This window comes from Lepidochelys kempii, chromosome 2 (genome assembly GCF_965140265.1).
Source record: "Lepidochelys kempii isolate rLepKem1 chromosome 2, rLepKem1.hap2, whole genome shotgun sequence".
NCBI classification, from domain to species: Eukaryota; Metazoa; Chordata; order Testudines; family Cheloniidae; genus Lepidochelys; species Lepidochelys kempii.
The window spans coordinates 132381818-132407957 of record NC_133257.1 but is presented as its reverse complement, the minus strand read 5'-3'; the positions used below and the strand labels follow the sequence as shown (position 1 = coordinate 132407957).

The 26140-nt window shown below is 40.4% G+C and overlaps 1 protein-coding gene across 3 annotated transcripts in view; it reads right to left on the bottom strand.

The window, feature by feature from the left end:
• CDH18 (cadherin 18) overlaps positions 1-26140 on the bottom strand; it is an 839398-nt gene that overhangs the window by 235655 nt on the left and 577603 nt on the right. For all 3 annotated transcript variants that reach the window (XM_073332278.1, XM_073332279.1, XM_073332277.1), the window contains one exon: positions 12078-12567. In XM_073332278.1, the coding sequence (XP_073188379.1) occupies positions 12078-12305 (228 nt within the window). In that variant the 5' untranslated portion in view covers positions 12306-12567. The remainder of the gene's footprint in view (positions 1-12077; positions 12568-26140) is intronic.

Sequence of the window (26140 nt, the reverse complement as noted above, 5' to 3'; positions counted from 1 at the left end):
CCTTCTTTTGGTAGATGTCCATGATCTATGATCAAGCTTGGCCATTATATTCATCCCATTCTATTAATTGGCTTGCCTTTATGATATTTAGTTGCTTCTATTATATTCAGCTACAACACAAGAACCCTACAGGTCTGTATCCTGTAAGATATTAGCTGGCGCATAGGTTAGCATAAGTGTAGTTAAGTAGGCTGTAACCCTTGGCACAGATCAACAGTTACCTTTAGTTTTTGGGAACTAAGAAGAGCTTGCTCAGTGGTAAGAGTTAGAATGTTCCAGTAAGTGCTACCGCAAGGAATATGGAAGTAACTGCCGCAAATCCGCTTAAACAAGGGGTGATGGAATGATCATGCACTGAAAGGGTAGTTACACATAATGTGTTAACCTATAGAATAAGTACACCCTCCGTTTTATATTCTTGAAAAGGCTAAATATGGGCATGGAGGACTGAGCACAAGCAGATGATGCTCAGGGATTATAACAGGACAGTCACCATGTGATCAGGGGCTGTTTTTTTCTGGGCCTCTTCCATTGCTGTCTGCTTCTCTACTTCCTGACCCTTCAACTCAGTCGGGAAGTTGGACTATTGGACACTGTGACATGCCAGAGACAGGGCTGGTCCTTTTGTCTCTTACCACCAGGTCCTCAACTAAGGGCATGAGTATACAATACTAAGAGCTTATGTACAGAATGATAAAGATAACAAGATAGCAATAATACAGGATTGGGGTTATATGGCTTGGATCTTTTCTAGCTTTATCCATTATTTTAATAAAGATATCGAAGGCTTTATTTTGCTCTCAATGCGAGTGTCCTTGTCATCCACCCCAAGACTCCCCACAAGATATTGAGCTCCATAGTGTGAATTCTGTGTAGCCTGATTCTGGGGGAAGAACCTCATCACTGTCAGATCAACTGGCCATTAATCCAACATTATTTACCACAAAAAGGTTCAGGCAACACATCTACAGCTTTATTCCTTATTTTCCGACAACTTTTTACTGTAATTAAAAACAGTGCATGTACCCTTTTTAATGGTGTCACCATTTTAATGGTGTCACCAGGGCTGGCTTAGACTTGCTGGGGCCCGGGGCCAAAGCCCAAGCCTGAGGGTTTAAGCCCTGGGCAGCAGGGGTCAGGTTACAGGCCCCCAGCCTGGGTCTCAGGCCTTTGGGCTTCGGCTTTGGTACCACCAGCCTGGGGAGATATATCATGTTAAAAGACAATGGCTGCTTTCAAAAGGTTGTGTGATATATTGCAGTTCTAGTATTACATGTAATGTGTCTGATTTCTTCATGAGTTTTATTTAAATTTATAATCTCCCCTACATGTGTTACTTCCCCCTAAGATTATGTGATATTTACAAGATCTATGTGTTATGTAGTAATAATATTTCCAACCATCTCTCTAGAGTTCCATACAAAGGTGGTTTCCTTCCTTTTATCCTCCTAATGAGACATTCTTTACTTTCAGAAGGCAGGCAACCAGGGCCTTCCTTAACTTGAAGGTGGCTAGTTTAAGGAATGAGTGGCCTTGTGCACTTAAAAAGTCTTGACTTGATCAATGTTTCCACTTAGTGCAGAAAATGTTTTAAAAGTTATTGTGCTTCAGATACTGGTCTATGTGGATATGGGGTGAAAGGGCAAGAAGTAACAACAAGGAGAAAGTCAGAGAAAGCTGAGTCTTGTCCTGACTTTTCAGTATAAAAAGAATCTCAAGGAAAATGAGTTTACCCTGATAAAACTGATTTGAACATTTAATTGAAATGATAGTCTCTCTGCAGCAATTAGACAGTTTACAGTATGAGGCTAACAGACTGGATAAAGCCTTTTGACAAAAACAATATTCTACTGATATAATAGATTGAATGTTGTCATTCTGACATAAAAGGACAAATTCCTCCCTGTGGAATTCCACATTGACTTCAGTGAAGTTATACCAGATATGAATCTGACCCAGAAACACTGAAGTCCACTGTGTTCCAGCTTTTTTGTTTGTTTGTTCTGTCAAATCAAAATGCACTTGTCAGTCTCATCTATATAGCCATTTCTTGTCACTGAACTGCATTATGAGTGACAAGGAGAACATGCTCCAGGAAATGTAAGACATGGCTGAACTCTATGTATCAAATTCAGAAGGGTAAAAGCAGTCTCTTCTACTGGGTTTTAATTTCTCCCCAATAACCTCTGAATGTTTTGAGATTCCAAGTCATAAGGGAGTTCCATTACATTCCATGACTAGTACAATTTGTGTAATGAGTCCCTCTTTCCTTATAGCCAAACAAGCAGAGAGTCGATATATTGAGTACTAACATAAAAAAATGAGGAAGAAAATGTAGCAAGTAGCATGTATTAGGATTATGCAAGAACTAGATGTGGCGTGCAAAAAACTGAATATTTACAACAGATTTTACATCAGTACTGTGATAATGGGAAGACTTTGCTCTTATACTGCAGTCTGATTCAGTCTACCTATCTTTAGTAGATCCTTACTCAGTGAATAACCACACTGAAATCAATGTGACTAAACACAGAATAAGAAACTAGTGCCTGATCCTGTGCCCAATGAGATTAATGTCAAGGCTACAATCACATTCAGAATCAGTGCCTGTTCATCGTGAGTAAGGGTGGCAAGGACAAGCTCCTAAGCAGCCTCAGATACTAGAAAAGCAGATAAAAACACAATAAAATTGAAAATTAACCTAAAAATGACCAAAAAGAAGGTTTGTGCTTTTTTTGGTGCTTCTTTATAATGTACAAAAGATGAGAAACTTTTACTATTATTGTTCTTAAAGAATACTTTTCCCTCAACTGAATTTTTACAGTAGAAGTATCAGGAATTTTACGTGTTATCTTTGCTGTTTTGCTGGAGGTCTCCCATGAAGGATCCAGAAAGTTAGCTTGTGAGTTCTCTCAACCCTTAATTGAAGGAGTTGTTGTAGTGAAACTTTAAGAACAAATCTCTCTTCCCACTGTTTTACACACCCACTTCTTGAAACAGTCTGAATAAAAATCACTTCCTCTCTCAATCAATCAGGTTTTCCATCCAGAGTATCTATGGTCTCAAAACCTGCTACTTCTCTAGTCATCCAGAAAAACAAAACAAAGCAGGGTAGACAACACAGGAATGTTTAGTATAAACAACTAGGAGAAATTAAAAATGTAATTACTTTTATCTGTTTTTAAGAACAGACTTTCCTACATTATAAAGGATTTGATTGATTGATTGATTGATTGCAAGTCACATTTAAGTCACAACTTTTGGGAAGTACCCAAGGTCAGTGTAGGAAAGGAAAAAGCTGTTCTTTCATGTGCATCTGGCTATATTACTGTTACCGCCATCATTTTTCACCAGCAATAGATCCTAGAAAAATAATTCTATCTGAATTTATTATTTGTGAAACTAGCAATTTAAAAAGGCATAAAACAAAGCACATATTTTTCTAGCTGTTGATTATGCCACTTGCACTCATCTTTACAAAGGCATGAAGACAGCTAACAAACCATGTGCAAAATCTTCAGCGAGATTGTGGCATGTACATTTTTCATTTCATTTTCTTTATCAAGTAAGAACATTGTTTCAAATTATTAAAATAAATGTAATATAGTCTACTAATTTATCATATGAAGATGCTCAAACTCTAGTTACATTATTTATTACATATGAGCTCGTTAGTAAGGTTCAATAAAATGCATTTTCTACGTGTGATTTAATGAAAACAACTTGTGTTTCCCTCCTTAGCATTTGATTTAAACTCTACATTTTCAATTTCTCTCCTTACTAACATTAAGACAAGAAAGTTGCAATTTTCTTGATATTATCAGGAAAATACTAAATCAATATTGCTGTGTGTTAGAATTAATCTCTTTCAGCATCATGTCACCACATTGTCTTTTTCAGGAAGTATGAATGACAAGTATAATATAGAGGCACAAGGTGAGGTAATATACTTTATTGAACCAACTTCTGGTGGTGAGAGACACAAGCTTTCGATCTACACAGAGCTCTTCTTCAGGTCTGTTTAAGCTTGGACAGAAGTTGCTCCAATGAAAGGTATTTCCTCAACCACCTTGTCTGTCTAATATATTGGGACCAACCTGGTTACAGCACTGCTTACAAGTTTAATATACTGTATCTTCAGTCTTCAGGGAATAAAACTTCCAAGGAATTATCTTGAAAATCCCACATGATAATGGAGATCTCTTTCTCTATATGGCTAATTTGCGGTGCAATATTTTACCAGGGAAGTGGAAATGCTATAATTTTCTTTCAAATCATATCCTCCTTTTGTATTACCTATCACTTGAACTCAGGGCTTTGGACCTGTGCTCCGGCTCTGCTCCAGCTCCAGGCAAAAACCTGCAGCTCCACCGCTTCAGAGCTGCTCCGTGCTCCAGCTCCAGGCTCCGCTCCAAAGCCCTGCTTGAACTCCCTTTAAACTGAGAGTCATATAATTCCATTTGGTATGCTTTGCTATATTGTCATCATAAATAGCGTGTCAAAGTGTTTTACAGTGAACAGTTTAAAAAAAAAAAAAAGGCTAAAATACTCCCAGACTCATTCCCCCATTGTGGGAAGATTTTTGCAGCTGCTTATGAGGGGTGTACCCTTAAAAACTCACAGAACCTACAGATCACCATCAGAGATATCAGGTTCCAACTTCATGGATCCCATGCCTATGTCGCTATGCAATTTTCCTTAGCAGCATAACTCATTCAAGAGTCAGATTGTTATTGCCATCCCGCCATCACCATGCACCTTACTTGTGTCTCCAAGGTAAGGAATGTTGAGGATGTGAGCTATGATTCTGTTTCCTGTGCTGTGCACTTTTAAACATACCAGGAGTATAACTACCTGTCTGTCAGAGGCAGGGATGTCTGAAGATCTTATGGACTGCAAGATGAGCTCTGATTTTCTGTCAGTCTCATGGAGTTTTCTATTTGTTGTTTTCCTTAGTCTAACATAAAAAGCCAGATAAACTGAAAGCGCATGTTTTTTTTCTTTTATGTGTGGAAAATATACCCAGTGTGAATTATTGTAAGTGAGGAGATGATGCATCAAGCAGTGCCAACTTCTTTGTGGCTCTTCTCTTGGGACTCTCCCATTTTATGAGAGTAGTGCACTGCATAGAAGGATTGTATCCAACTCCTTCCCAGGTCATTCTGCATATGTGAGCCCTGCTTCATCCAGTGCTCAAGACTCAATGGAGAATGTAGACCTTTGCTTTAACATGTAAAGTGCCCACTCAGAGGTAAGGGTCCTCATGAGCCTTTGTCTCATTGAACACTCATGAAGGATGGAGAATTTTGTTGCTATCAAGAAAATAACTCCACATAATGGAATTCCTTTCTTGCGTGTATATATGCTGGACATCTCACAAGCACAGACATTAGGTTAGATATTTCAGAGTAACAGCCATGTTAGTCTGTATTCGCAAAAAGAAAAGGAGTACTTGTGGCACCTTAGAGACTAACCAATTTATTTGAGCATGAGCTTTTGTGAGCTACAGCTCACTTCATCATGAGCTACAGCTCACTTCATCATCACTTCTTATCACAATCCCATTTAGTGAAGGGCTGTATTTTGTCATGTTCCATGTTCCTATAAAAACCTTAAGAGTGTTACGAATATAGATTAATTTCATACAATTTTCCAGTCTCCTAGCAACATGTTTCCAGGAGAATAGAAATATTACACTTTAAGAATGGGTATATAACGTGTTAAAATTCAGGATCAGCGACACAGGAGCCAGCAAACAGAGTTGCAACCAGGGGAGTTTGAGTGGGAGTTCTGTTGGAGAAGGAGAGAGGAGGCAAACCCCTATTCCTCAGGGGCAGTGATTGAGTTTGTGTGTGTGTGTGTGTGTGTTTTCAGTTTGGAAAGTCTGGAAGGCAGCAGTGTGCTGAGAGAGAATCAGAAACTTTGATTTCACAGCCCTGATTAGGGGTCCTATAAAGCCAGCCAAGTAGCCAGTCAGCAGCACAAGAGCCAGCAAACAGAACTGAAAACAGGGGAGTTTGAGTGGGTGTTTGTAAGAGGAGTACTCAGAAAGAGCTTTGTTTGTATGAAGTGCTGCCTGATAGAGCTGATGGAAGAAAAGATCCGAAGGTTGGAGGTGCATGTGGAAACTATGGTTGAGTTTCAGAGGGGATTTGGGCATGATGGAGGAAAATGCCAAGACTCGCAGATGTAAGATGGACTGGAGAACAGAGAGGACAGACTGCTGGGTGAGGAAAGAGGGCAGTGGAAGCATGTGACTGTGAGAACCAAGGACAGGAAAAGACCAGCTAGTGAAGGAGAAAGAGCTCAGGAAGAGGTTTGCTGAGTTGGAAAATGAAGAAGGGGCACAGTAGTCAGTAACAGAAGGTGGGATGGCAAGGAAGAAGCTAAGAGCTGCTATTCATATAAGAAGAAGGGAAGAGTCAATGGAAAGAGTTTGGAGTTCTGGGAGAATACAGGATGACATGCAGAATATTGCAAGAGAGGACCAAAGACAAGAGGATTTGCAGCCAGAAAGAACAGGAGGAAGTCCAGAGAATCCCACAACACCAGAAAGAGGAAGGTCTACATGATTGGTGACTTCCTACTAAGAAGAACAGACAGGACTGTCACCAGAGCTGATCTGGAGAACAGAATAGTTTGCTGTCTGCTGGGAGCTAAGATATGGAACATGGACCTGAAGATGTAAGGCTGAAGAGGATCCTATTGGGAGCACAAAAGAGTCCACTGATTTTCCTTCACATGGGAAAAGATAATACTGATAGATTCTTGCTGGAACGCATCAAGAAAGAGTGTGCCAGGCTAGGGAAGAAACTTAAAGAAATGGAGGCTCAGGTGATCTTAAGTAGGATTCTACCTGTTCCTAGAGGAGGAAAACGAAGGCAACCCAAGATTTTGATGATTCACAGATGGCTCAGACAGTGGTGCTATAAGGAGGACTCTTCTCATGGGATAGACTCCACCCTTGTAGGGAGAGAAATAGACTTCTGGGATAGAGGTTGGCAAAACCGATTAAAAGAGCTTTAAACTAGGAACACAGTGGTGAAGGTTGGGAGGTGCTTATGTAATCTCCATGCCTGATTCTAATATTGACCAGGAAGAAAATCAAAATGAAATACAGCAATTGTGAAAGGAAGAGCAATGGGTAGAAGAATGAAGTTTAAGAGGGAAAGATAGGGTCTATACCAATGAAGCTAACAGTCAGGCAGGCAATACTGGCAGTAGAATGACTATACCTAATCAGATGAGGAATCTGGGGAAAGCCAAACAGAAACAACTAAGTTGTTTGGACACCAGTGCAAGGAGCCTGGGTAACAAACTGGAGGAACTAGAGCTACTGGTGCAGGAAGTGAAACCAGATATTATAGGGTTAACAGAAACACAATGGAACATTAGTCATGACTGGAGTACAGATACTGAAGGGTATGTGCTGTTCGAGAAAGACAAAAATAAAGGAAAAGGTGGTGGAGTAGCATTGCATATTAATGATAAGATAGACTTCAAAGAAATTGGAAATGACGGAATGGGTAAAACTGTCTGTTTTCGTCAGTCTCTTTGGGGAAGAAAGCTATCAGAAGTTCCCCTGAGATAATGCTTGGGGTATGCTACAGACCCCAATATCTGGTTAAGATATGGATAGAGACCTCTAAGTTTCAAATTAAATAAATACTACTGGTAATTGTATGGTTATGAGAAACTTTAACTTCTCAGGTATAGATTGGAAGACAACTGCTACTAATAATAGTGCAGCCCAGATTTTCGCTCATGTGATGGCTGACAGATTTCTTCAACAAATAGTTCCTGAATGAACAAGAGGTGACGACATTTTAGATTTGGTTTGGTATTGGTGAATAGTGAGGACATCACAGAAAAATGGGTTTCAGGAGCCAACGTTGGGTCGAATGATCGTGAGCTACTTCACTTTAAACTAAATGGAGGGATAAAGAAAATATATTTGCAACTAAGGTCCTTGATGTCAAAAGGGAAACTTAAAAAAAAATAATGGGATTAGTTAGGGAAGTTGACTGGACTAGAGAACTAAAGGATCTTAATGTGGAAGTGGCTTGAAATTATTTTAAGTCAAAGTTGCAGAAACTATCTGAAGCCTGAATCCCAAGCAGGGGAGGGGGAGGGAATTGTAGGGAGGAGTTGCAGATCACGCTGGATGAGCAAGCATCTCAAACAAGTGATTAAGAGAAAGCGGAAAGCCTATGAGGAATGGAAGGATCAGCAAGGAAAGCTCCCTCTTGGCAGTCAGAAAGTGTAGGGCAGGAAAGTGAGAACAGCCAAAAACTAAGCAGAGTTGGGCCTTGCAAAGGAGATTAAAACCAATAGTAAAATGTACTATAGTCATATAAATAAAAAGAAAACAAGGAAAAAAGATGTGGGACCACTAAACACTGAGGATGGGGTGGAGATTAAAGATAATCTAGACATGGGCCAACACTTAAACAAATACTTTGTCTCAGTTTTTAATAAGGGTAATGAAAACCTTAGGGGTAGTGGCGGGGTGGCTAATGGAAATAAGGATATGGAAGTAGAAATTACCACATACAATGTCGAACACAAAATCAAACAGCTTAATGAGACTAAATCAGGGCACCCAGATATCTCCATCCAAGAATATTAAAGGAACTGGAATATGAAATTTAAAACATAATAGCAAGGATTTTTAATAGGTTATATCCTATGAATGGAGGATTGGTAATATAGTACTTATGTGACAGGGTATACCAGATCTTCTGAGGCCCCCTGCTGGAGGCCTCATGGCCCTGCCACACCCCGCCCCAAAAATGGGAAATTGAGAGGGTCTTCCAAACCTCCTAGAGTGCCTGTGTGGGACACAGCCAATCAGAGCCCAGCCACCTAGTATAAGAAAAGCTGCAGGGCCAGAGGGAGTTCAGTTCCTTGCTAGAGCTGTAGGAATGTGGATGGTTTGTGGCTGGCTGATGGAACTACAGAACCACAGACAGGGCAGTGCAATCAGAAGCTGGGGAGAGTGAGAAGGAGCCATAGTTGGTTGCTGGGACTCCATTCGGACAAGGTCTTGAGGTAAGGGTGAAGATGATGTGGTGCCACAGGGAATTGGCCCAGGGAATTAGAGAAGCCATGCAACATTGTTAAAGTGACACAGCAGATGGCAGCAATCTACAGGGTCCGTGGGCTGGGATCCAGGGTAGTGGGCGGGCCTGGGTTCACTCTCCCATCTCTAGTAGCCACTGGGGGGAAGTAACCTGGACATTGAGGCACCCCAGATAGTGCAAAGTCATTCACTTAGGGAATAAAAACAAGAATTTTTGCTATAAAGTGGAGATTTATCAGTAGGAAGTGACAAAGGAGAAAGACCTGGGAGTATTAGTTAATCACAGGGTGACTATGAGCTGCCAATGTGATGTGGCTGTGAAAAAGGCTAATTAAATCCTAGGATGAATCAGGTGAGGTATTTCCAGTAGAGACAGGGAAGTGTTAGTACCATTATAGAAGGCACTGCTGAGACCTCATCTGGAATGCTGTGTGCAGTTCTGGTCTCCCATGTTTAAGAAAGATGAATTTAGACTTGAACAGGTGCAGAGAAGGACTATTCAGATGATCAGAGGAATGGAAAACCTACCTTAGGAAAGGAGATTCAAAGAGCTTAGCTTCTTTAGCCTAAGCAAAAGAAGGCTGAGGGGAGATATTATTGCTCTCTATAAATACATCACAGGGATAAATACCAGGCAGGGAGAGGAGTTATTTAAGTTAGGCGCCAATATGGACACAAGAACCAATGGATATAAACTCACCATCAACAAGTTTATGCTTGAAATTAAAGAAAGGTTTCTAACCATCAGAGGAATGAAAAGCCTTCCAAGAGGACTAGTGGGGGCAAACAACCTAACTGCTTTCAAGATTGTGCCTGATGAGTTTATGGAGTGGGTGGTATGATGAGACTCCCTAACAATGGCATGTAGCCAATCTGCAACTGCTAGTAGCAAATATCCCCAACAGCTGGTGATATGACACTAGATGGGGAGGGCTCTGAGTTATTAAAGACAATTCTTTCCCAGGTGCCTGGCTGGTGGGTCTTGCCCACATGCTCAGGATCTAACTGATTGCCATATTTGGGGTTGGGAAAGAATTTTCCCCCAGGTCAGATTGGCAGAGACCCTTGGGGTTTTTTGCCTTTCTCTGCAGTATGGAGCATGGATCCATGGCAGGTTTAAACTAGTGTAAAAGTTGGATTCTCTGTAACTTAAGGTTTTTAAATCATGATCTGAGGACTTCAATAACTCACCAAGTGATTATGGGTCTATTACAGGAGTGGGTGGGTGAAGTTCTGTGGCCCGCAATGTGCAGGAGGTCAGACTAGATGATCACGATGATCCCTTCTGGCCTTAAGGCCTATATGTCTGAGCACATACTGTACAACACACAGTGAGTGACAGAAAATTAATCCATCCTCATAATAAGGATGAGATACCTCACCATTTTGATTAGAGACCTATTCTTGTCTTTAGTGAACATTACAGTGACAATGACTGCAACATTATAACATTATTTTACACCATTACTCTGCTCTTGTGATGTTATTCCTAAACTGGGTATGAAAAATGTGAAAGGGCATGATCTAATACTACTACCAATGAGGCAGAATAGATGACTTGATTAATAATTGACAGCATTGGCAGGTCAGTGACATTGAACAGATGCCTAGAATTACAGAGACACACCCACCCATCCATTCCTTCATAAATCTAGGGTCCTGGTATGAAAATCTCTTGTCAAATTAAAGGCACATCAGATGAAACCTAGATTATGTAGAAGAAATTACCGTAAATATTACAGCAGTTTGGAAACCTATTTCTCAAAATGAAGAGACACTAACACAGCAACCATGATTTAAATTCTGTTGATTACTAGTATTATTTTAGTCTCTACAGATTTCCCTTCTTGAATAAAAATAATAATAAATAAAGCTACGTATGATAATATTGGTCAATCTCTACAATAAAATTAGAGCATCAGAACTACAAATGTAAATGTAAAAATGTAAACTACAAATGGTCAAATGTAAAATGGAATTCCCATTGTAAGGAATTTGCTGCAAAGATAAATTCACTAACTTTTGTGAGGCACTAAGATACTAAAATGGTTGGCACCAAAGAGAACCCTATGAAGAAAGAAGGAAAAACAATATCCTTATTCAGTGCAGAATTTGAACTGAGTGCAGCAAACGAGGCGTGGGGCCACACATTGAATGAGGGAGATGAAAAAAAAAATACTGAATAGCTGCCTCATGTCCTGAGCACCATCCATCCTGGGCAATGAGTGAGGTGGGGGTCCTAAGGAAAAACTAACATGGTTTAATGAAAGCCTGTATCACAATGTGTAGAAGAGAACAGTGTTTAGATACGCCTGTAACTTGGAGGCTCTCAGAAGTCAGGAAATGACACTTTGCAGCCTTCATGTTCTTGTAATGACTTTTTAGCATGGATTATCTCATACAGACAACATCACATGCTGGGAGCCAGTTTTTTGGTTGACACCTACACAGGAGCGTAAGGGTGTGGGAAAGCATAGGGACCTTTCCCCTGAATTCACTGCATAAAAGCCAGACATAAATGTAGTCCTTGCACTCTCCTTGGGCTCCTACCACTCTAAAGTTGCATCCTAAATGGATGTGGTAGATATGGTGCCATTATCCCCCCAGATGCACACATGGCCAGCAGTGGAGGGAAGCATATGATATACCCTCTGATAGAGGAAGAGTCCCAATGAAACTCCTTCCAAAATGGTGCTTCTTCACATGGATCTCAAAGTTGGCCTGCAACTTGTTGGACAAATCTTGTCCCTAAAGCATTTCTCAGGGAAGATTTGCAACTTTTTATAGTTGTATGTCATCTTTTTTACTCACCATGATTATTATTTGTAAATAGGGATAGTGGGCAAATAAAATACTTTGTGAATGTCTAACATCATTGACTTCTGAGGTGCTTCCAACTTTACAGGAGACATCAGCTAGGTTGGCATCTGGAACAACAATATATTCCTCTCCTAATGTCCCTGTACCCCTTTACAGAAAAGAAATAAGAACTTACCTTTCCCACATACTGGGGATCCGGTCCCAGGTGTTCTTCTAAAACAAAGAACTGGTTCCATACCCATCCACGCTTGGGACGATGGTGCACTTCTGTTTCACCTTCTATGTGTTTGGTTTGATTTCTGGTCACCTTGATGGAGCCATGATGAGCAGCTCCATAACACCTCTGCACAAAACAGAGACAAACTAGGACTGGGCAGATACAAGATGTGCTCGTAATTCTCATTGTAGGATAACTTTCCAGTTCAAGGTTTCCTTTTCTCTTTTGGTTTTCTTTTCAGACGTAATCCCTTAATAGGTCCCCAAGAGGGAAGGTGAAGCCTGGTTTAGAAAAACAGTCCAAAATGTTTTTTTTAGTATGTCCATGGTTTAACTGCCCATTGGGGAAAGGTCACACTGCATTTACATCATGAAGAACTGAGTGTAGAAATTTCTGGTATTTGTTCCGAGATCTTCACAATAGACTGCCACAGCCAACCATTTTATACCTAATAGAAGGGGAAAAAAATGAAAACCACTTACAAATCACTAGAAACAGTAATTAGAGCTTTTCAACCTCAAAAGGTGATGTACCCACTGCTGTGCTAATTGGTGTTGGAACCTTTGACAGAACCAATCAACATTTATTTTCAATCTTTTGTGGAAGTGTTTTCTGATTGTTTTTGTGAAAGCACCTTAAAAGTTAGTATGGCTCTTTAAAAGTACGTAAAATGTGTGCAATATAAGGACTGGATGATTCAAGGGACTCTGGTAGTACGAGATTAGGCCTTTTACCTACTGGTTCAGAGTGACAGCATCAGCAGTCGTAATCAAAAACCACTGCTACCCGATTGATCGCGTTAAGCAGTTTATGTGAAATGAGTTGTTGGTCTCCATGAATTTTCAACTGGACAGCAGGTCAACATTATGAAAACCACCATCGTGGCTACTGGTAGTTTCGAGAGAGAGGGCAAAAAAAGAATGAGTGTGGAGACTCCAGGTCAAAACTGAGGCAAGTTCACAGAACTGTATGACCAAATCATAAACTGATAGTGCCTGTGTTTTACCTCCTATGTGGCTGCATAGAGGGCGTCAGTCCAAGCTGAGCAGTAATTAAGGTGGGCCCAAGCAATTCCTGAACCCTAAACTCACACCCTTCCTAAATGCAAACTGACCCTAAATTTGAATTCAGCTTAATGATTGATTTTAACAGATGTTTATATATCTAAATCTAGGCAACTCCTTCACATTCACTGACTGTTCTTGTCACAGACCTCTTTCATTCCTTGTCTGAGGATAGAGTGCTGCACATATGTATACGCAAGCACATATGTGGCGGTGACAAACAGATAAACAATTACAGAATTTTGTGATAAACTGCATTTCTCATAAACGTTTGACTACTTCACCTGCACTCTGTTCACTGATTTCCTCTCTCTCTCTCTATCAGGACTAGAGCTGGTAAAATATTTCCCTCAGAAACTGAACTTTAGTTGAAACTGAAATGTTTCCCACGAGTGTGTTGATTTCGAAAAAAAAATGATGGAGTTAGGACAGCTCTGATCAGTTTTGAAAATCCCATTTTAAAATTACAATATTATGTACACAGTGTTGTTGTAGCCTTGTTCGTTCCAGGATATTAGAGAGACAAGGCGGGAGAGGTAATGCCTTTTATTGGCTCCACTGCTATTGGTGAGAGACAAGCTTTTCAGCTTACACAAACCTGAAGGAGAGCTATGCGTAAGCTCAAAAGCTTGTCTCTCTCACTAATAGCAGTTGGTCCACTAAAGATATTACCTCCCCCGCTTTGTTTCTCTAACATTGTATATGACTGTTGAGGGTTATCTCGCCAGCATACCAGGAACCCTGACTCCCACTGCCCAGCTTCTTTAGGGGATGCCTTCCCCTAAATCCACTTCCTACTCCTGTTTATCAGGAACCATAGCCGCTCTGTAATGAGTACCTGCACTGGACACTTACCACGTTTGCTACCTATTAATCTGCAGCATCTTGTTACATCTCCCACTAGGTGCCTGGTCTGCTTTAAGGAAGGCATACAAAGCCCACCACCACTTGGACAGTTTAGTGGTGAGGGAAATATTCCTTCTGAGCCCCGAACAGAAAGAAAAAGTTGATTAGCTCAATGCCTACATCAGATCATAATACCTAGTACTACTCTCATCCTATAGCTGGATGCTGCGGGATATGATGAGAGGAAAGGGTTCCATCTGGAGGGCCTGGGATATAAATACATCCCCACTCTCTATCCCCTGGTGCTCATGGTGTCCCCACCTGCTCTGGCCACTTCAATTTCCCCCCTTTGGCTCCATTCAGATGAGTCCCCCTTTGTTCTCCCTCATAACCCAATGGCAGTGGGGCACTTTAAAGGAGCCATGACCCCTTTTCTTCCTGCTGGCTAGATGAAGTCCCATCACATTCAGTTGTGCATTACATATGAAAGGGTCCCTAAAACATCTTGCTTATTTCTCTACATCCACAACCTGTACAGTTGGACTTATGGGGATGTCATCACGGTATGGTGTCATACAAAAGGTTCCCTCAGCATGGCTTGACATGGCCACCATGTATGTGAAATTCAAAAACACTTTATACAAAAGCACATAATCAGGCATTCTATATATTCCAGATAATTTATGAAAATATCTTAACATGTTTTAGGATATTTTTGGGCCCAGTTATCTTACCCCTCCACCTGTAAAACCAGGTCCTTTTGTTACATGTATAGGACTCAAAAGAAAAGAAAAATGTATAATACAATTAAAATGTCTAACAAATGATTTTAAAAAGTTCTTCTGTACAAAAAAAGTCATAACTTCATCGTCTAATATCTCAGCATCTTCCAACCCTAGAACCAAGTGCCTGCCACTAAAACGCTAGAAGTATTCTTTTTCCAATGGTATAAAATTCCTTTTTCTCAATATACAGAATCATAAGGGATTAGACTTGAAATTCTGCTAATTTTATGCATAAAAACTCTTATTGTTCCAGGATTCAATTTTTCCCATCCTAGGACTTGGGCTGGTATTTTTGTTGTGGTGGTGGCAGTGGTGTTTTTTTTTTGTTTAAGGAGCTGAGCAGGGAAACAAATGGAATTTTTTTTAAATGATCACTTACTGAAACAGCTCAGGATTTTAGAATGTTAGAATATGTACTGAGGCTGATGGATTAATGTCAAGTGATGTGATCAAACATGCCTAATAGATGTATCACAACCTGTGCAGTTTATCACATAGATATCTCTCTCACTCACACACACACACTATACACAGGCCCAGTGGAGTCAGGCTAAAACAAACTATTTTTATAGTATTACAGTGTCTTCCAGTAAAGAACATCTCTATCTACAAATACTGAATTATATTGATCTTAAATAGATATGGTGATCACTAGCCAACTACCAGGGGGGAAAGCCTCTAGATACTACTTCATGGTTGCAAAGAGTATGAGAAATGTAATAACATAAAAAGTAAATGATCAGATAATGGGAATTAAATAAATTCATGCCGTTTTTCTTTTGTGAAATGTTAAAAACCCTAAAGACACATAAGCTGCTTCCAAACCAGATAAATGCAGATCTTTCATTTAATATGTCACTGTAGAAACCCAATATTATAAGTTATTTAATGCACTTATTTTAACTCTTATCGACTGTATCATTAAGCCATGGTTAGGTGGACTGAGCAGGTGTAAAATGTGGAATGAAATGTGAGAGAAGCTTGGAGAGAATGGAGAGGAGAGAATAAATGGTGGAGTAGAAAGAGTGCAAGAATGAGAACAAACAGGAATGATGAACCAAAGATAGATAGATAGCATGAAAAGAATGAGACAAACATTGAAGAAGATGAACAATGATAGAAAATTTTGTGTGAGATAAAACAAACTGAAAGTGCCTAAAGAAAAGGCATCAAGAGACAGAAAAAGGAAAGGCCAAGTGGGAACGTTGCAATTGTGCAAGATACGGGGTGAAACTCTCTCTCTGAGATGGATTTGCTTTCAGAAGACTTAGAATATTGAAAATGACTGAAGAAAGTACATCAAGGTAGATAAGCACAGGAGAAAGAAAAAGAAAAGAACACGTGGTAACTTGGCAATCATGAAAGATACCGTGGAAAGCTCTGTCTCAATAAGAGATTGATCTCGTAAATTGATAGCATGCATCTGAGAATTATAGATGATTCAAGCAGACAGTAAAAAGTTCTGAAAAATGAAAAAGATCAACTGTATATCTTACACAGATGAAAACACTATTAAACGTATGAAACTATCTATCAGCTAGTGGATCAGACAAATGCACAGTATACATTTGAATCCCAGATTTTGGCTTTGGATCTGTGAATCAGCCTATAGAAATTAATTGGATTTATGATCAACCTATAGGAATCATCCTATAACAAAAGTCAGCACACAGTATTGACAGATGTGAATGCAAAACTGATAGAAATGGGCCCCGTATGTTTTTTTTTTTATTTTTCAAACAATAACAATGGTTCTTGTTCTGTGTCACATGTACCTATGTGCAACTCCCACTGAAGTCAGCTGATGACATATTTTGCCCAGGACATGAGAAAAAGCAAACATAAAATGCTTGTAATCATACATGAGTATAGAAAGAACTGTTCAAGTTTAATGACTAGAGGCAGCTATACAGTATGAATAGATGCATGATAGGCTACAATATTCTTGTGTACAGTTTGCATGCAGAGAAATGAATAATGTGAAGTTATTCACCTTGATCTGTAGTCAACTCCTGCTGAGAATAATCAATAAATGCTGCCCAAGTAAAACCAAAAAAGAAAGGGAAAACAAACCACAAACAACGGAAAAGGAAAGAATCTCTAATGTTCTGAGTTGTCACAGCAGTACCCTGTGAAACCTGCTTCTATACAGATTGCATAATACTAGGATTCCCGTTCTAAAAGGGTGAAACACATCACAATAAAAGGAGAAGAAAGCAACATTTGTAAAAGGAAAACACTGCAGATAAAAGGTACAAACACACCATTTTGTTTGCTGAGAAAGTAGTTGCATGATTGCTCCAAATGTGGTATACAAAAGAATATGTACACAGCAGGTGTCAAAAGTCCAAAAAGAAGCAATCTCCCATTTGGTGTGGGTAAGCTCCCTAAATAAGCAAATCCTTCCTTTGGCATCTCAGCAGGGCCACACAGTTTTTCTTGGGTGCCTGGGGCAAAATCTGAAGCTGAGGACCTCCACCCTTCCAAAAAAAATTACCACAGTAGGAAGGGTTGGAGATGAAGCCAAAACGGTATTCACCCTCACTGTAGTGGCTCGGATCCTGTCCTGGAGGCTGGGTCGAGTTCACCACTTCAGTTATTGGGACCTGGCCCAGGGGATCACAGTGTGTCTCAGGTTTGGAGGGGGCCTCTCAAATAGGAATCCTGGGGCAAACTTTTCCCTCCCCTGAGAGGCCCTGAATCTCATATTGGTACTCAGGTGCCAATATAACAAACTGCTGTATTATGCCAATATAGAGACAATTTGATAGCCCAACTGTTGGCTCTGCATGTCCTAGCATTGTGGTAAGGTACCATAATTAAGAAATGGACCTAGAGATTCACAAATCATGCTTCCCTGATGAGATTTTCCAAACTGGCTAGGGAATTTAGCAACACATCTTCTATTTAAATTATTCGGCTAGAGACTCGTCAGATTTTTAAAAATCTCAACCTTTGGTTTTTGTGAAGTACTCTGGAAATATTCACAGCATGTTATAAGGTGGTTTAGATATTTAAGAGTGGTGAATGCATTTATCAGTATCATACTGGGGGAAAAAAAACAAATTATTTCCTTAGAAACATCACGCTCAACCAGGATTTAAGGTCCCAGCCTTCTGAATTTAGGTGTGATGTTTTGACACACTAGCGTGTCTATCTTAAAAACTTCAAAAAAAATTGTTAGTTTTTGCATCTTCAGTAAGTTACTTCTCAAATTCTTTCTTGGCCTGCCTTATTATACTTTTACACTTAACCTGCCACAGTTTGTGCTCCTTCCTATTTTTCTCAGTAAGATGTGACTTCCAAATTTTAAAGGATGCCTGTCTGCCTCTAATGGCCTCCATTATTCGGCTGTTTAGTTTTAGGGTCATTCTTTTGGTCCTCCTACTGTCTTTTTTTTTATTTGCAGTATACACTTGGTCTGAGCCTCTATTATGATGCTTTTAAGTAGTCTTCATGTTACTTGCAGGCATTTTACACTCGTGACTGCTCTTTTTAACGTCTGTCTAACTAGTGTCCTCATTCTTGCTTAGTTCCCCTTTTTGAAGTTAAATGGTACTGTGGTGGTATGTGTACATATCTGTATATTCATTCCCCTCCACAAGGACGTTAAATTTAATTACATTATGATCCCTATTACCAAGTGGTTCAGCTATAGTTACTCTTGGACCAGATACTGTGCTCCACTTTGCACTAAATCAAGAATTGCCTCTTCCCTTGTGGGTTCCAGGACTAGGTGCTCCAAGTTGTCATTTATGGTGTCTCGAAATTTTATTTCTTCATTACTCCCTGAGGTGACATGTACCCAGTCAATATGAAGATAGGTGAAATCATCCATTATGATTGTGTTTTCTGGCTTTGTAGCTTCTCTAATCTCCCTGAGCATTTCACAATCACTGTCACCATCCTCGTCAAGTAGACAGCAATGTATTTCTACTGCTGAACTCTTATTTTTCAAGCATGGAATTTTTATCCATAGATATTCTATAGTACAGTTTGAGTCATTTAAGAGTTTTACTTTACATGACTCTGTGCTTTCTTTCACAGAGTGCCATTCCTCCCAGCAGCATGACCTACTATGTTGTTATACATTTTCTACCCTGGTATTACAATATCCCACTGACTATCATCATCCCACCGAGTTTGTGCAATGCCTATAATATTAATATCTTCATTTAATGGTAGGGACTCTAGTTCACCATTCTTAGTATTTAGACTTCTACCATTTGTATATAAGCACTTGTACATTTTATTAAAATTCAGTTGCTTGCCTTCATGTGTTATGTTTAAATGGGACTCATTTACATTTGCCTGTTCCTTACTAACTCTTACCTGTACTTTACCAACTTCTTTCCTATAGTCTATATTAGGATATAGAGTTCCATTTTAAGAAATTAATCCCTACGGGATGTGTCATAAATATAAAGGGAAGGGTAACCACCTTTCTGTATACAGAGCTATAAAATCCCTCCTGGCCAAAGGCAAAATCCTTTCACCTGTAAAGAGTTAAGAAGCTAAGATAACCTCACTGGCACCTGACCAAAATGACCAATGAGGAGAAAAGTTACTTTCAAAGCTGGAGCAGGGGGAACAAAGGGTCTGTCTGTCTGTGTGATGCTTTTTGCTGGGAACAGAACAGGAATGGAGTATTAGAACTTCTTAGTAAGTAATCTAGCTAGAAATTCATTAGATTTCCTTTTGTTTAAATGGCTAGTAAATAAGCTGTGCTGAATGGAATGTATATTCCTGTTTTTGTGTCTTTTTTGTAACTTACGGTTTTGCCTAGAGGGATTCTCTATTTTTTGAATTTGATTACCCTGTAAGGTATTTACCATCCTAATTTTACAGAGGTGATTCTTTTACTTTTTCTTTAATTAAAATTCTTCTTTTAAGAACCTGATTGCTTTTTCATTGTTCTTAAGATCCAAGGGTTTGAGTCTGTGTTCACCTATGCAAATTGGTGAGGATTTTTATCAAGCCTTCCCCAGGAAAGGGGGTGTAGGGCTGGGGGGGGGATAGTTTGGGGGAAGACGTCTCCAAGTGGGCTCTTTCCCTGTTCTCTGTTTAACACGCTTGGTGATGGCAGCATAGGGTTCAAGGACAAGGCAAAGTTTGTACCTTGAGGAAGTTTTTAACCTAATCTGGTAAGAATAAGCTTAGGGGCTCTTTCATGCAGGTCCCCACATCTGTACCCTCGAGTTCAGAGTGGGGAAGGAACCTTGACAGGATGTCTCTGCACAAACTGTGTACTCCCCTACAACTGTGCACTTTCCTCCAGCCATTAATTTAACAAAAACAATCTACAGCCTTTTTATGTGCTAGCAGTCTGTGTCTATTTTGCTTTAGGTGGAGCCCATCCCTCCTGTATAGGCTATTCCTTCCCCCAAAGGTTCCCCTGTTCCTACATCATCACACCCATGCATTTTGAAAACCTGCCAAACAGGCAGTGGGGCCACTAGATAATAAAGGTTTTAAAGGAGTACTCAAGGAGAAGACCATTGTAGAAAACAAAATTAAGTCTTTGAATTCATCTTCACTGCAGATATGGAGCAGATACTACGAGACCTGGTCTTTTTGGGTGACAAATCTGAAGTACTGTCTTAAATTAATGTGTTTATGTGATGGGCTGTAGAAACCCCACACTGAGCAACCGGGGGTTAAGGAACTAGTCTTGGTCAGCCAATCACACTCCACCTGTAGGAGGAGTTAAAAGGCAAGGGAGCAGTTCATTTGGTGGCAGACCAGGGAAGAGCAAACCTGCAATCTGAAGCTCCAGCAGAGAAGAGCTGAGGAAAAAGCAAAATTTCTCCCCACGACAATTGTGAAAAGGTTCCTGCCTGAGGGAAAAGAGGACCTACTACAGAGAAAGCCTCAGAGGGAAGCAATTCCCCCTCCCTCTCCTGTGGACTCTGAGTTTGTTAATTACCCTTTATTTTGTGTGGACTACCCCAACAGGGGAAAGCCCGGGACTGATCCTTCCCAGGGGAGGAGTCCATAGCGCAGGAGGAGGCAGTTGCTGCCTGAGCAAGAAAGAGAGCAGCCACCACCAGGTGCTGTGTGGTGAGCAGACACCTTGCACACTGCCTTAACCCAGATGGTGACTCTGGGGCAATCACAAAGGGAGGAGTGATAGGAACTGGACCAGGGAGGACAACCTTAAGCATCCCCTGACTGTCAGATCACTGATAGCCATCAAAGGGTCCTGGGTCAAAGCTTGATGGAGTGGGAGTGACCCGGATGCCCTAATAACTCCACTGCAGGTCATGGGCAAAGGTCTGACCACTAGGCAATGCTCCCCTACCACTCCCCCTGACCCTGAAGAGAGTTTTTTTTTTTAACAAAGTGATAAACAGCAATAAGTCACCAGTTGGTATTTACCCAAGAGCTCTGAAGGAACTCAAATATGAAATGCAGAACTACTAACTCTGGTATGTAACCTATCATTTAAGTCAGCCTTTGTACCAGATGAATGGCAGGTAGTTAATGCAATGCTGAGATTTAAAAAGGGCTCCAGAACAGATCTTGGCCAATGAGCCTAACTTCAGTACCAGGCAAATTGGTGGAAACTTATAGCAAAGAACAGAAGGATGATAAGACACCTAGATAAACATAATTTGTTGGAAAGAGTCAACATGGCTTTTGTAAAGGGAAGCCATGTCCCATCGATCTATCACAGTTCTTTGAGGGTGACAGCAACCACGTGGACAAAGATGATCCAGTCAATGTAGTGTAATTGGATTTTCAGAAACCCTTTGATTAGGTCTCTTAAGGTCTTAAGGAAACTAAATGCCATGGGCTAAGACAGAAGGTCATCTGATGGATCAGTGACTAATTAAAAGATAGGTAACAAAGGTTAGAAAGAAATGGTCAGTTAAAGAAAGGCAAAGAGCAGGGTCCCCCAGAGATCTATGCTGGAACCTGTGCTGATCAACATATTTATTAATGATCTGGGAAAGGGGGTAGTCACTGAAGAGGCAAAATTTGCAGATGATACAAAATAAATCAAGATAGTTAAATCTGAAGCAGACTATGAGGAGTTATAGAAGGATCTTTCCAAACTGGATGACTGGGCAACAAAAGGGCAGATTAAATTTGATGTTGATAAGTACAAAGTAATGCATATTGGAACAAATAATCCCAGCTATACAGATACAGTGATGGGTTCTAAATTAGATGTTACCACCCAAGAAAGAGATCTTGGAGTCCCTGGGATCAGTGGTGGGGAACCTGTGGCATGCGGGCCACACACAGCCTGTTGGGGTAATCTGCTGGCAGGCCGTGAGACAGTGTTTACATTGACCGTCCGCAGGCACTGCTGCCTGCAGCTCCCAGTGGCCACGGTTCACCGTTCCTGGGCCAATGGGAGCAGCAGAAGTGGCGGCCAGCACGCCCAATATTGCATATTGACAGTTCTCACTTATGTTGGTCCAAGAATATAATATCAATTCCACATCCTGGTCCAGGCCTCACACCTTTGATGGGCTTAATGCAAGAATTGCCAAGTGAAATCTGTGACCTGTGCTATGCAGAAAGTCAGCCTATATGAGCATAATGATCCCTTCTAGCCTTAAAATGTATGAATTTGTCTCTCTATGAGAACATCTTCTCTATTCCACCTAATGTATAAACACTGCTGCATGGTCCAGTTTTGTACGAATACATGAAAAATAAAAATAACAGTCCTTTTTTTGCCTTCTCAAAGTTATGTCCCATTTCCTGTTCTTTCTGGCTAGATTTTACACGAATGTTAAAGGATATTGCTTCCTCCACTACTATTACATTAACTGCTGATTACAGTTACTGTGGCTTCCAAATGATAGCAATCATGAAATTATTGCCACTAATTAATATGTTGTTTTGTGGGGGGGCACATATAGCTGAAAACCTCCTCTGATTAACCAGCTGCTGCATTTGTTGTTTGATGTAGAGGCCTTTGCACTCATGGATATATGGAAAACATTACCTGAGTTCTTGTTTTCATTTGCTTCATAGCTTTGGTTTCAGACCATTCATATCCCACTTCAGTACTACAAGAGCAGGCAGTCCTATTTATTTTCACTACCGCAGAAGCATGGGATTCTTTTTCAAGATATAGTACCTCAGAGTAATAAAGGTAAATAAAATTTGGAGACTGGAGTGAAGGAAAAGGGATGGGAACATTCTTCAAAAAATTAGAGATTACTGGTTCATGCTGCTTAAGCATCTCTGATATTACTGGGTTCTGACTCTCTTATGTTTGCTCTAAGTAAAGGGTTGAAGTACATTTGATTAAAATCCTGACTGAAATCAGGCAGTGTGGAGATTTTATTTATTTATATATGAAAATAAGAGAGAGAGAGAGACGAAAATAAGAGAATTAACCACATTTCCTGAAGTTCCACAAGGTTTTTGTTCAATTCAAGTGTTTGATAAAGGTCCACTTTTCTCTAGCCATATTCCACTGCCAAAATGCAGTTTTAAAGCCATTCAGAGTCCACACGCTGCATTAGTTTAATAGGCATTAACATACAGTTACCTCACTGGGTAATATGAATCATATTTAAATTAGCTGAGGTCATATTAGAGTGCAAATACTAGCATGAATAAATGGTTTCTGAAATTACTCAGGGGGAAGTTGTCCCACAGGCCATATTTGAAAGACCTTTGTGAGTTGGGAGGAAGAAAGGGAAGAAAGGCTTCAGAATGGAAATGAGGACCCCCCAAAACAAGAAAAAGTATGGACAGCAGTCACAGGGAGGGAGTGGGGAGATGGTGCGTTAGCAGCAATATGGTCTGTGCGATAACCACGAACACATGAAGGGCAGGGATGCACTTGTTCATCTAGCTGGGTTCCTGGACAGGCAGCGAGGAGGGTGAGGACCACCGCACAACAGAAGCTCTTTGTTAGCAGCTAGGTAAATGCTGTGTTATATCTGGACAGGCCAAGACCAAGAGAAGAGACAGTATCACAGTGAAGGACAGAGGCAGTGAAAACTGCAGCAGTGCCAGAGGAAGAAGGCGGCCCATAACTGTAAGCAGTGCTGGATGAGGCATAAATGCTGCCTGTAACAAAGGCATCAGCTCAGTGAGAACATTCACCTGGCTGCTGCTGTGATGGTGAAGGACCAAGACCTTAGGTGCCAACGTAGTGCTCTGTAGAAGTGCAGGTGCTGAAGGAGAAGCATGGGGCTGCTCATGGAACACAAGTAGTCTTGGAGATGGGACAGCATCTGTGGAGGCAGCAGCAGGGTACCATTCAAAGAGAGTCTGACAGTTTAGCCAGGACATTTGACCTGCAAACCATTTCTGTGGTTGCTGCTGCACAAGATCCTGCTGATGCACAGCTGAGCCACGTGGGCTTTACAAGCAGTCAGTCCCAAGCTGGCATGAACAAAGAGCTGTATTCAGGCTCAGTTACAATTTTTATTGACTTTAAAGAGAGAAGAGTTATTGTTCACAGTTCATCATTTCAGCTCCTGATCAGAGTGTGGATCCACCCTGAAAAGTGACTGTAAAATGGCAACCTGGGGTTCCATGGTCTTTTGGCTCTCAGTGATTTCTATAGCAAATGTGCATTATTTACAAGGAAAAAGATTACTTTTCTAACCTTCAGGTCTGAAAGCTCACCCTGTGCTCTCAGAATTAGGGGAAGATCTTTCCTCCCTAGACACACCACCAGGGATAGAGATTCTGCAGGCCAAATACGCCCCTCACTATTTTCTTCAGATTATGAGCAGTATGACAAAGGAGCAGTCCCATTTCCATATGTGGGTTAGCACCTGTGTAACTGTTTGGTTCTATAATTACATGTCGATGCACAAGCTGAGTTGCATCCCTCACCACAGCTGCTAAATTATTGTAACACATGGCTCCAGTGAGCAGCAATTACGACAGTGATTGACTATGTAGATCAATATATTTAATAAATGCACTGAAGAGACACAAGAAATGTGGATTTATATTAAATGGCAGTAGGAGACAAAGGATTTTTCCAACCCTACCTCATTCCCATTCAAGGATCTCACATGGAAGTAATTAGTCAAATATGTGACACAAAGCTAGGAATTCACACCATTTGCAAAAAAAAAAATACTGTGCATGACTACACAATAAGATACAATGGTAAATCATTGATAGCAAAATATGACGACAAAATAGAAGCCAGTGGATTCAATAAATGAACCTTGTTTGGCAGATATGATTTATGAAAGACTATGCATCTGTACATGAGTGGAGGAATACATAAGAACTCCTTTAGCCCTTTCCTGATTAGAGCCCTGATACTCAGGCAACTAATCAAGAGAGACACAACAAGATAGGTGACTCCACTATTTGCAAACTCTACATGCCTACCTGCAATTAATGACAATGGTAATGGTTAATAGAAGCGTGAAAGTGACCCAAGCAAGTTGCAAAGTCTGCTAAATGATCCATAGCTGATTTACAACTTTCTCTCTGTCAAGCACCATACCAGCTATTTCTAAATCTGGAGAATGTATAGAATTAAATAGATCTAGCCAAATATAATCCAATTTCATATACAAGAGAGAACTGGAAAATATTTTAAGTGTTCTAAATTCTCCTGTTCTGTCTTTTTCCAAGCTGCTCCCCAAGAGAATCAAAGCTTCAGTGATTTCTTCAGCCTGTTCATAATGGTTAGGTCATTCAATCAGGGAACAAACAAACAAGCAAAAAGTGATTTTGATGAGCAATTATGCAACTTAAATAGCAAATATTTGCAGCTGTCCATCTCTGTGTAATCCATACACTTTGTTCAGACAAATTATTTGTCAAACAAATGTGAATAATGATACTTCTGTGAAAATCATGACACCTTAACAGATAATTGAAAATAGGCAAACCATAAAAGGGACAGATTTTTAAAGGTATTGAGGTGCCTAGTGATGCAGATAAGCACCATAGGGAATTTTCAAAAGTGCCTAGGCATCCAAATTACACTGAAACCAATAGAAGTTAGAACTGGAGCTGAAAAGTGACTGAGACAATGTGACATTCAGTATTTCTGTGCCTAACTTTAGGTGCCTTGAAAATCATAGGAACAACACTGCAATCCACAGTGCCTGTGTTAGATACCTAGGGTCTCTATACAATGAATGGGAAGAGATGCAGGCCTGAGAATGCGATCATTAAAAGCCAGAATGCTAAGTGACTCCCCCCCCACACCCAAGATAGCCAATGGGAGATGCTGATGAGAGGGGTGTGTCCTAAGTCTCACCCCTCCCCAGAGATAGGTGAGTAAGTCTGGGCTGGAAGGAGGCACCTATCTTTGCTTGCAATCCAGAACTAGGAACCCCTCTCTGGGAGCCAGGCACCACACACTTTATAA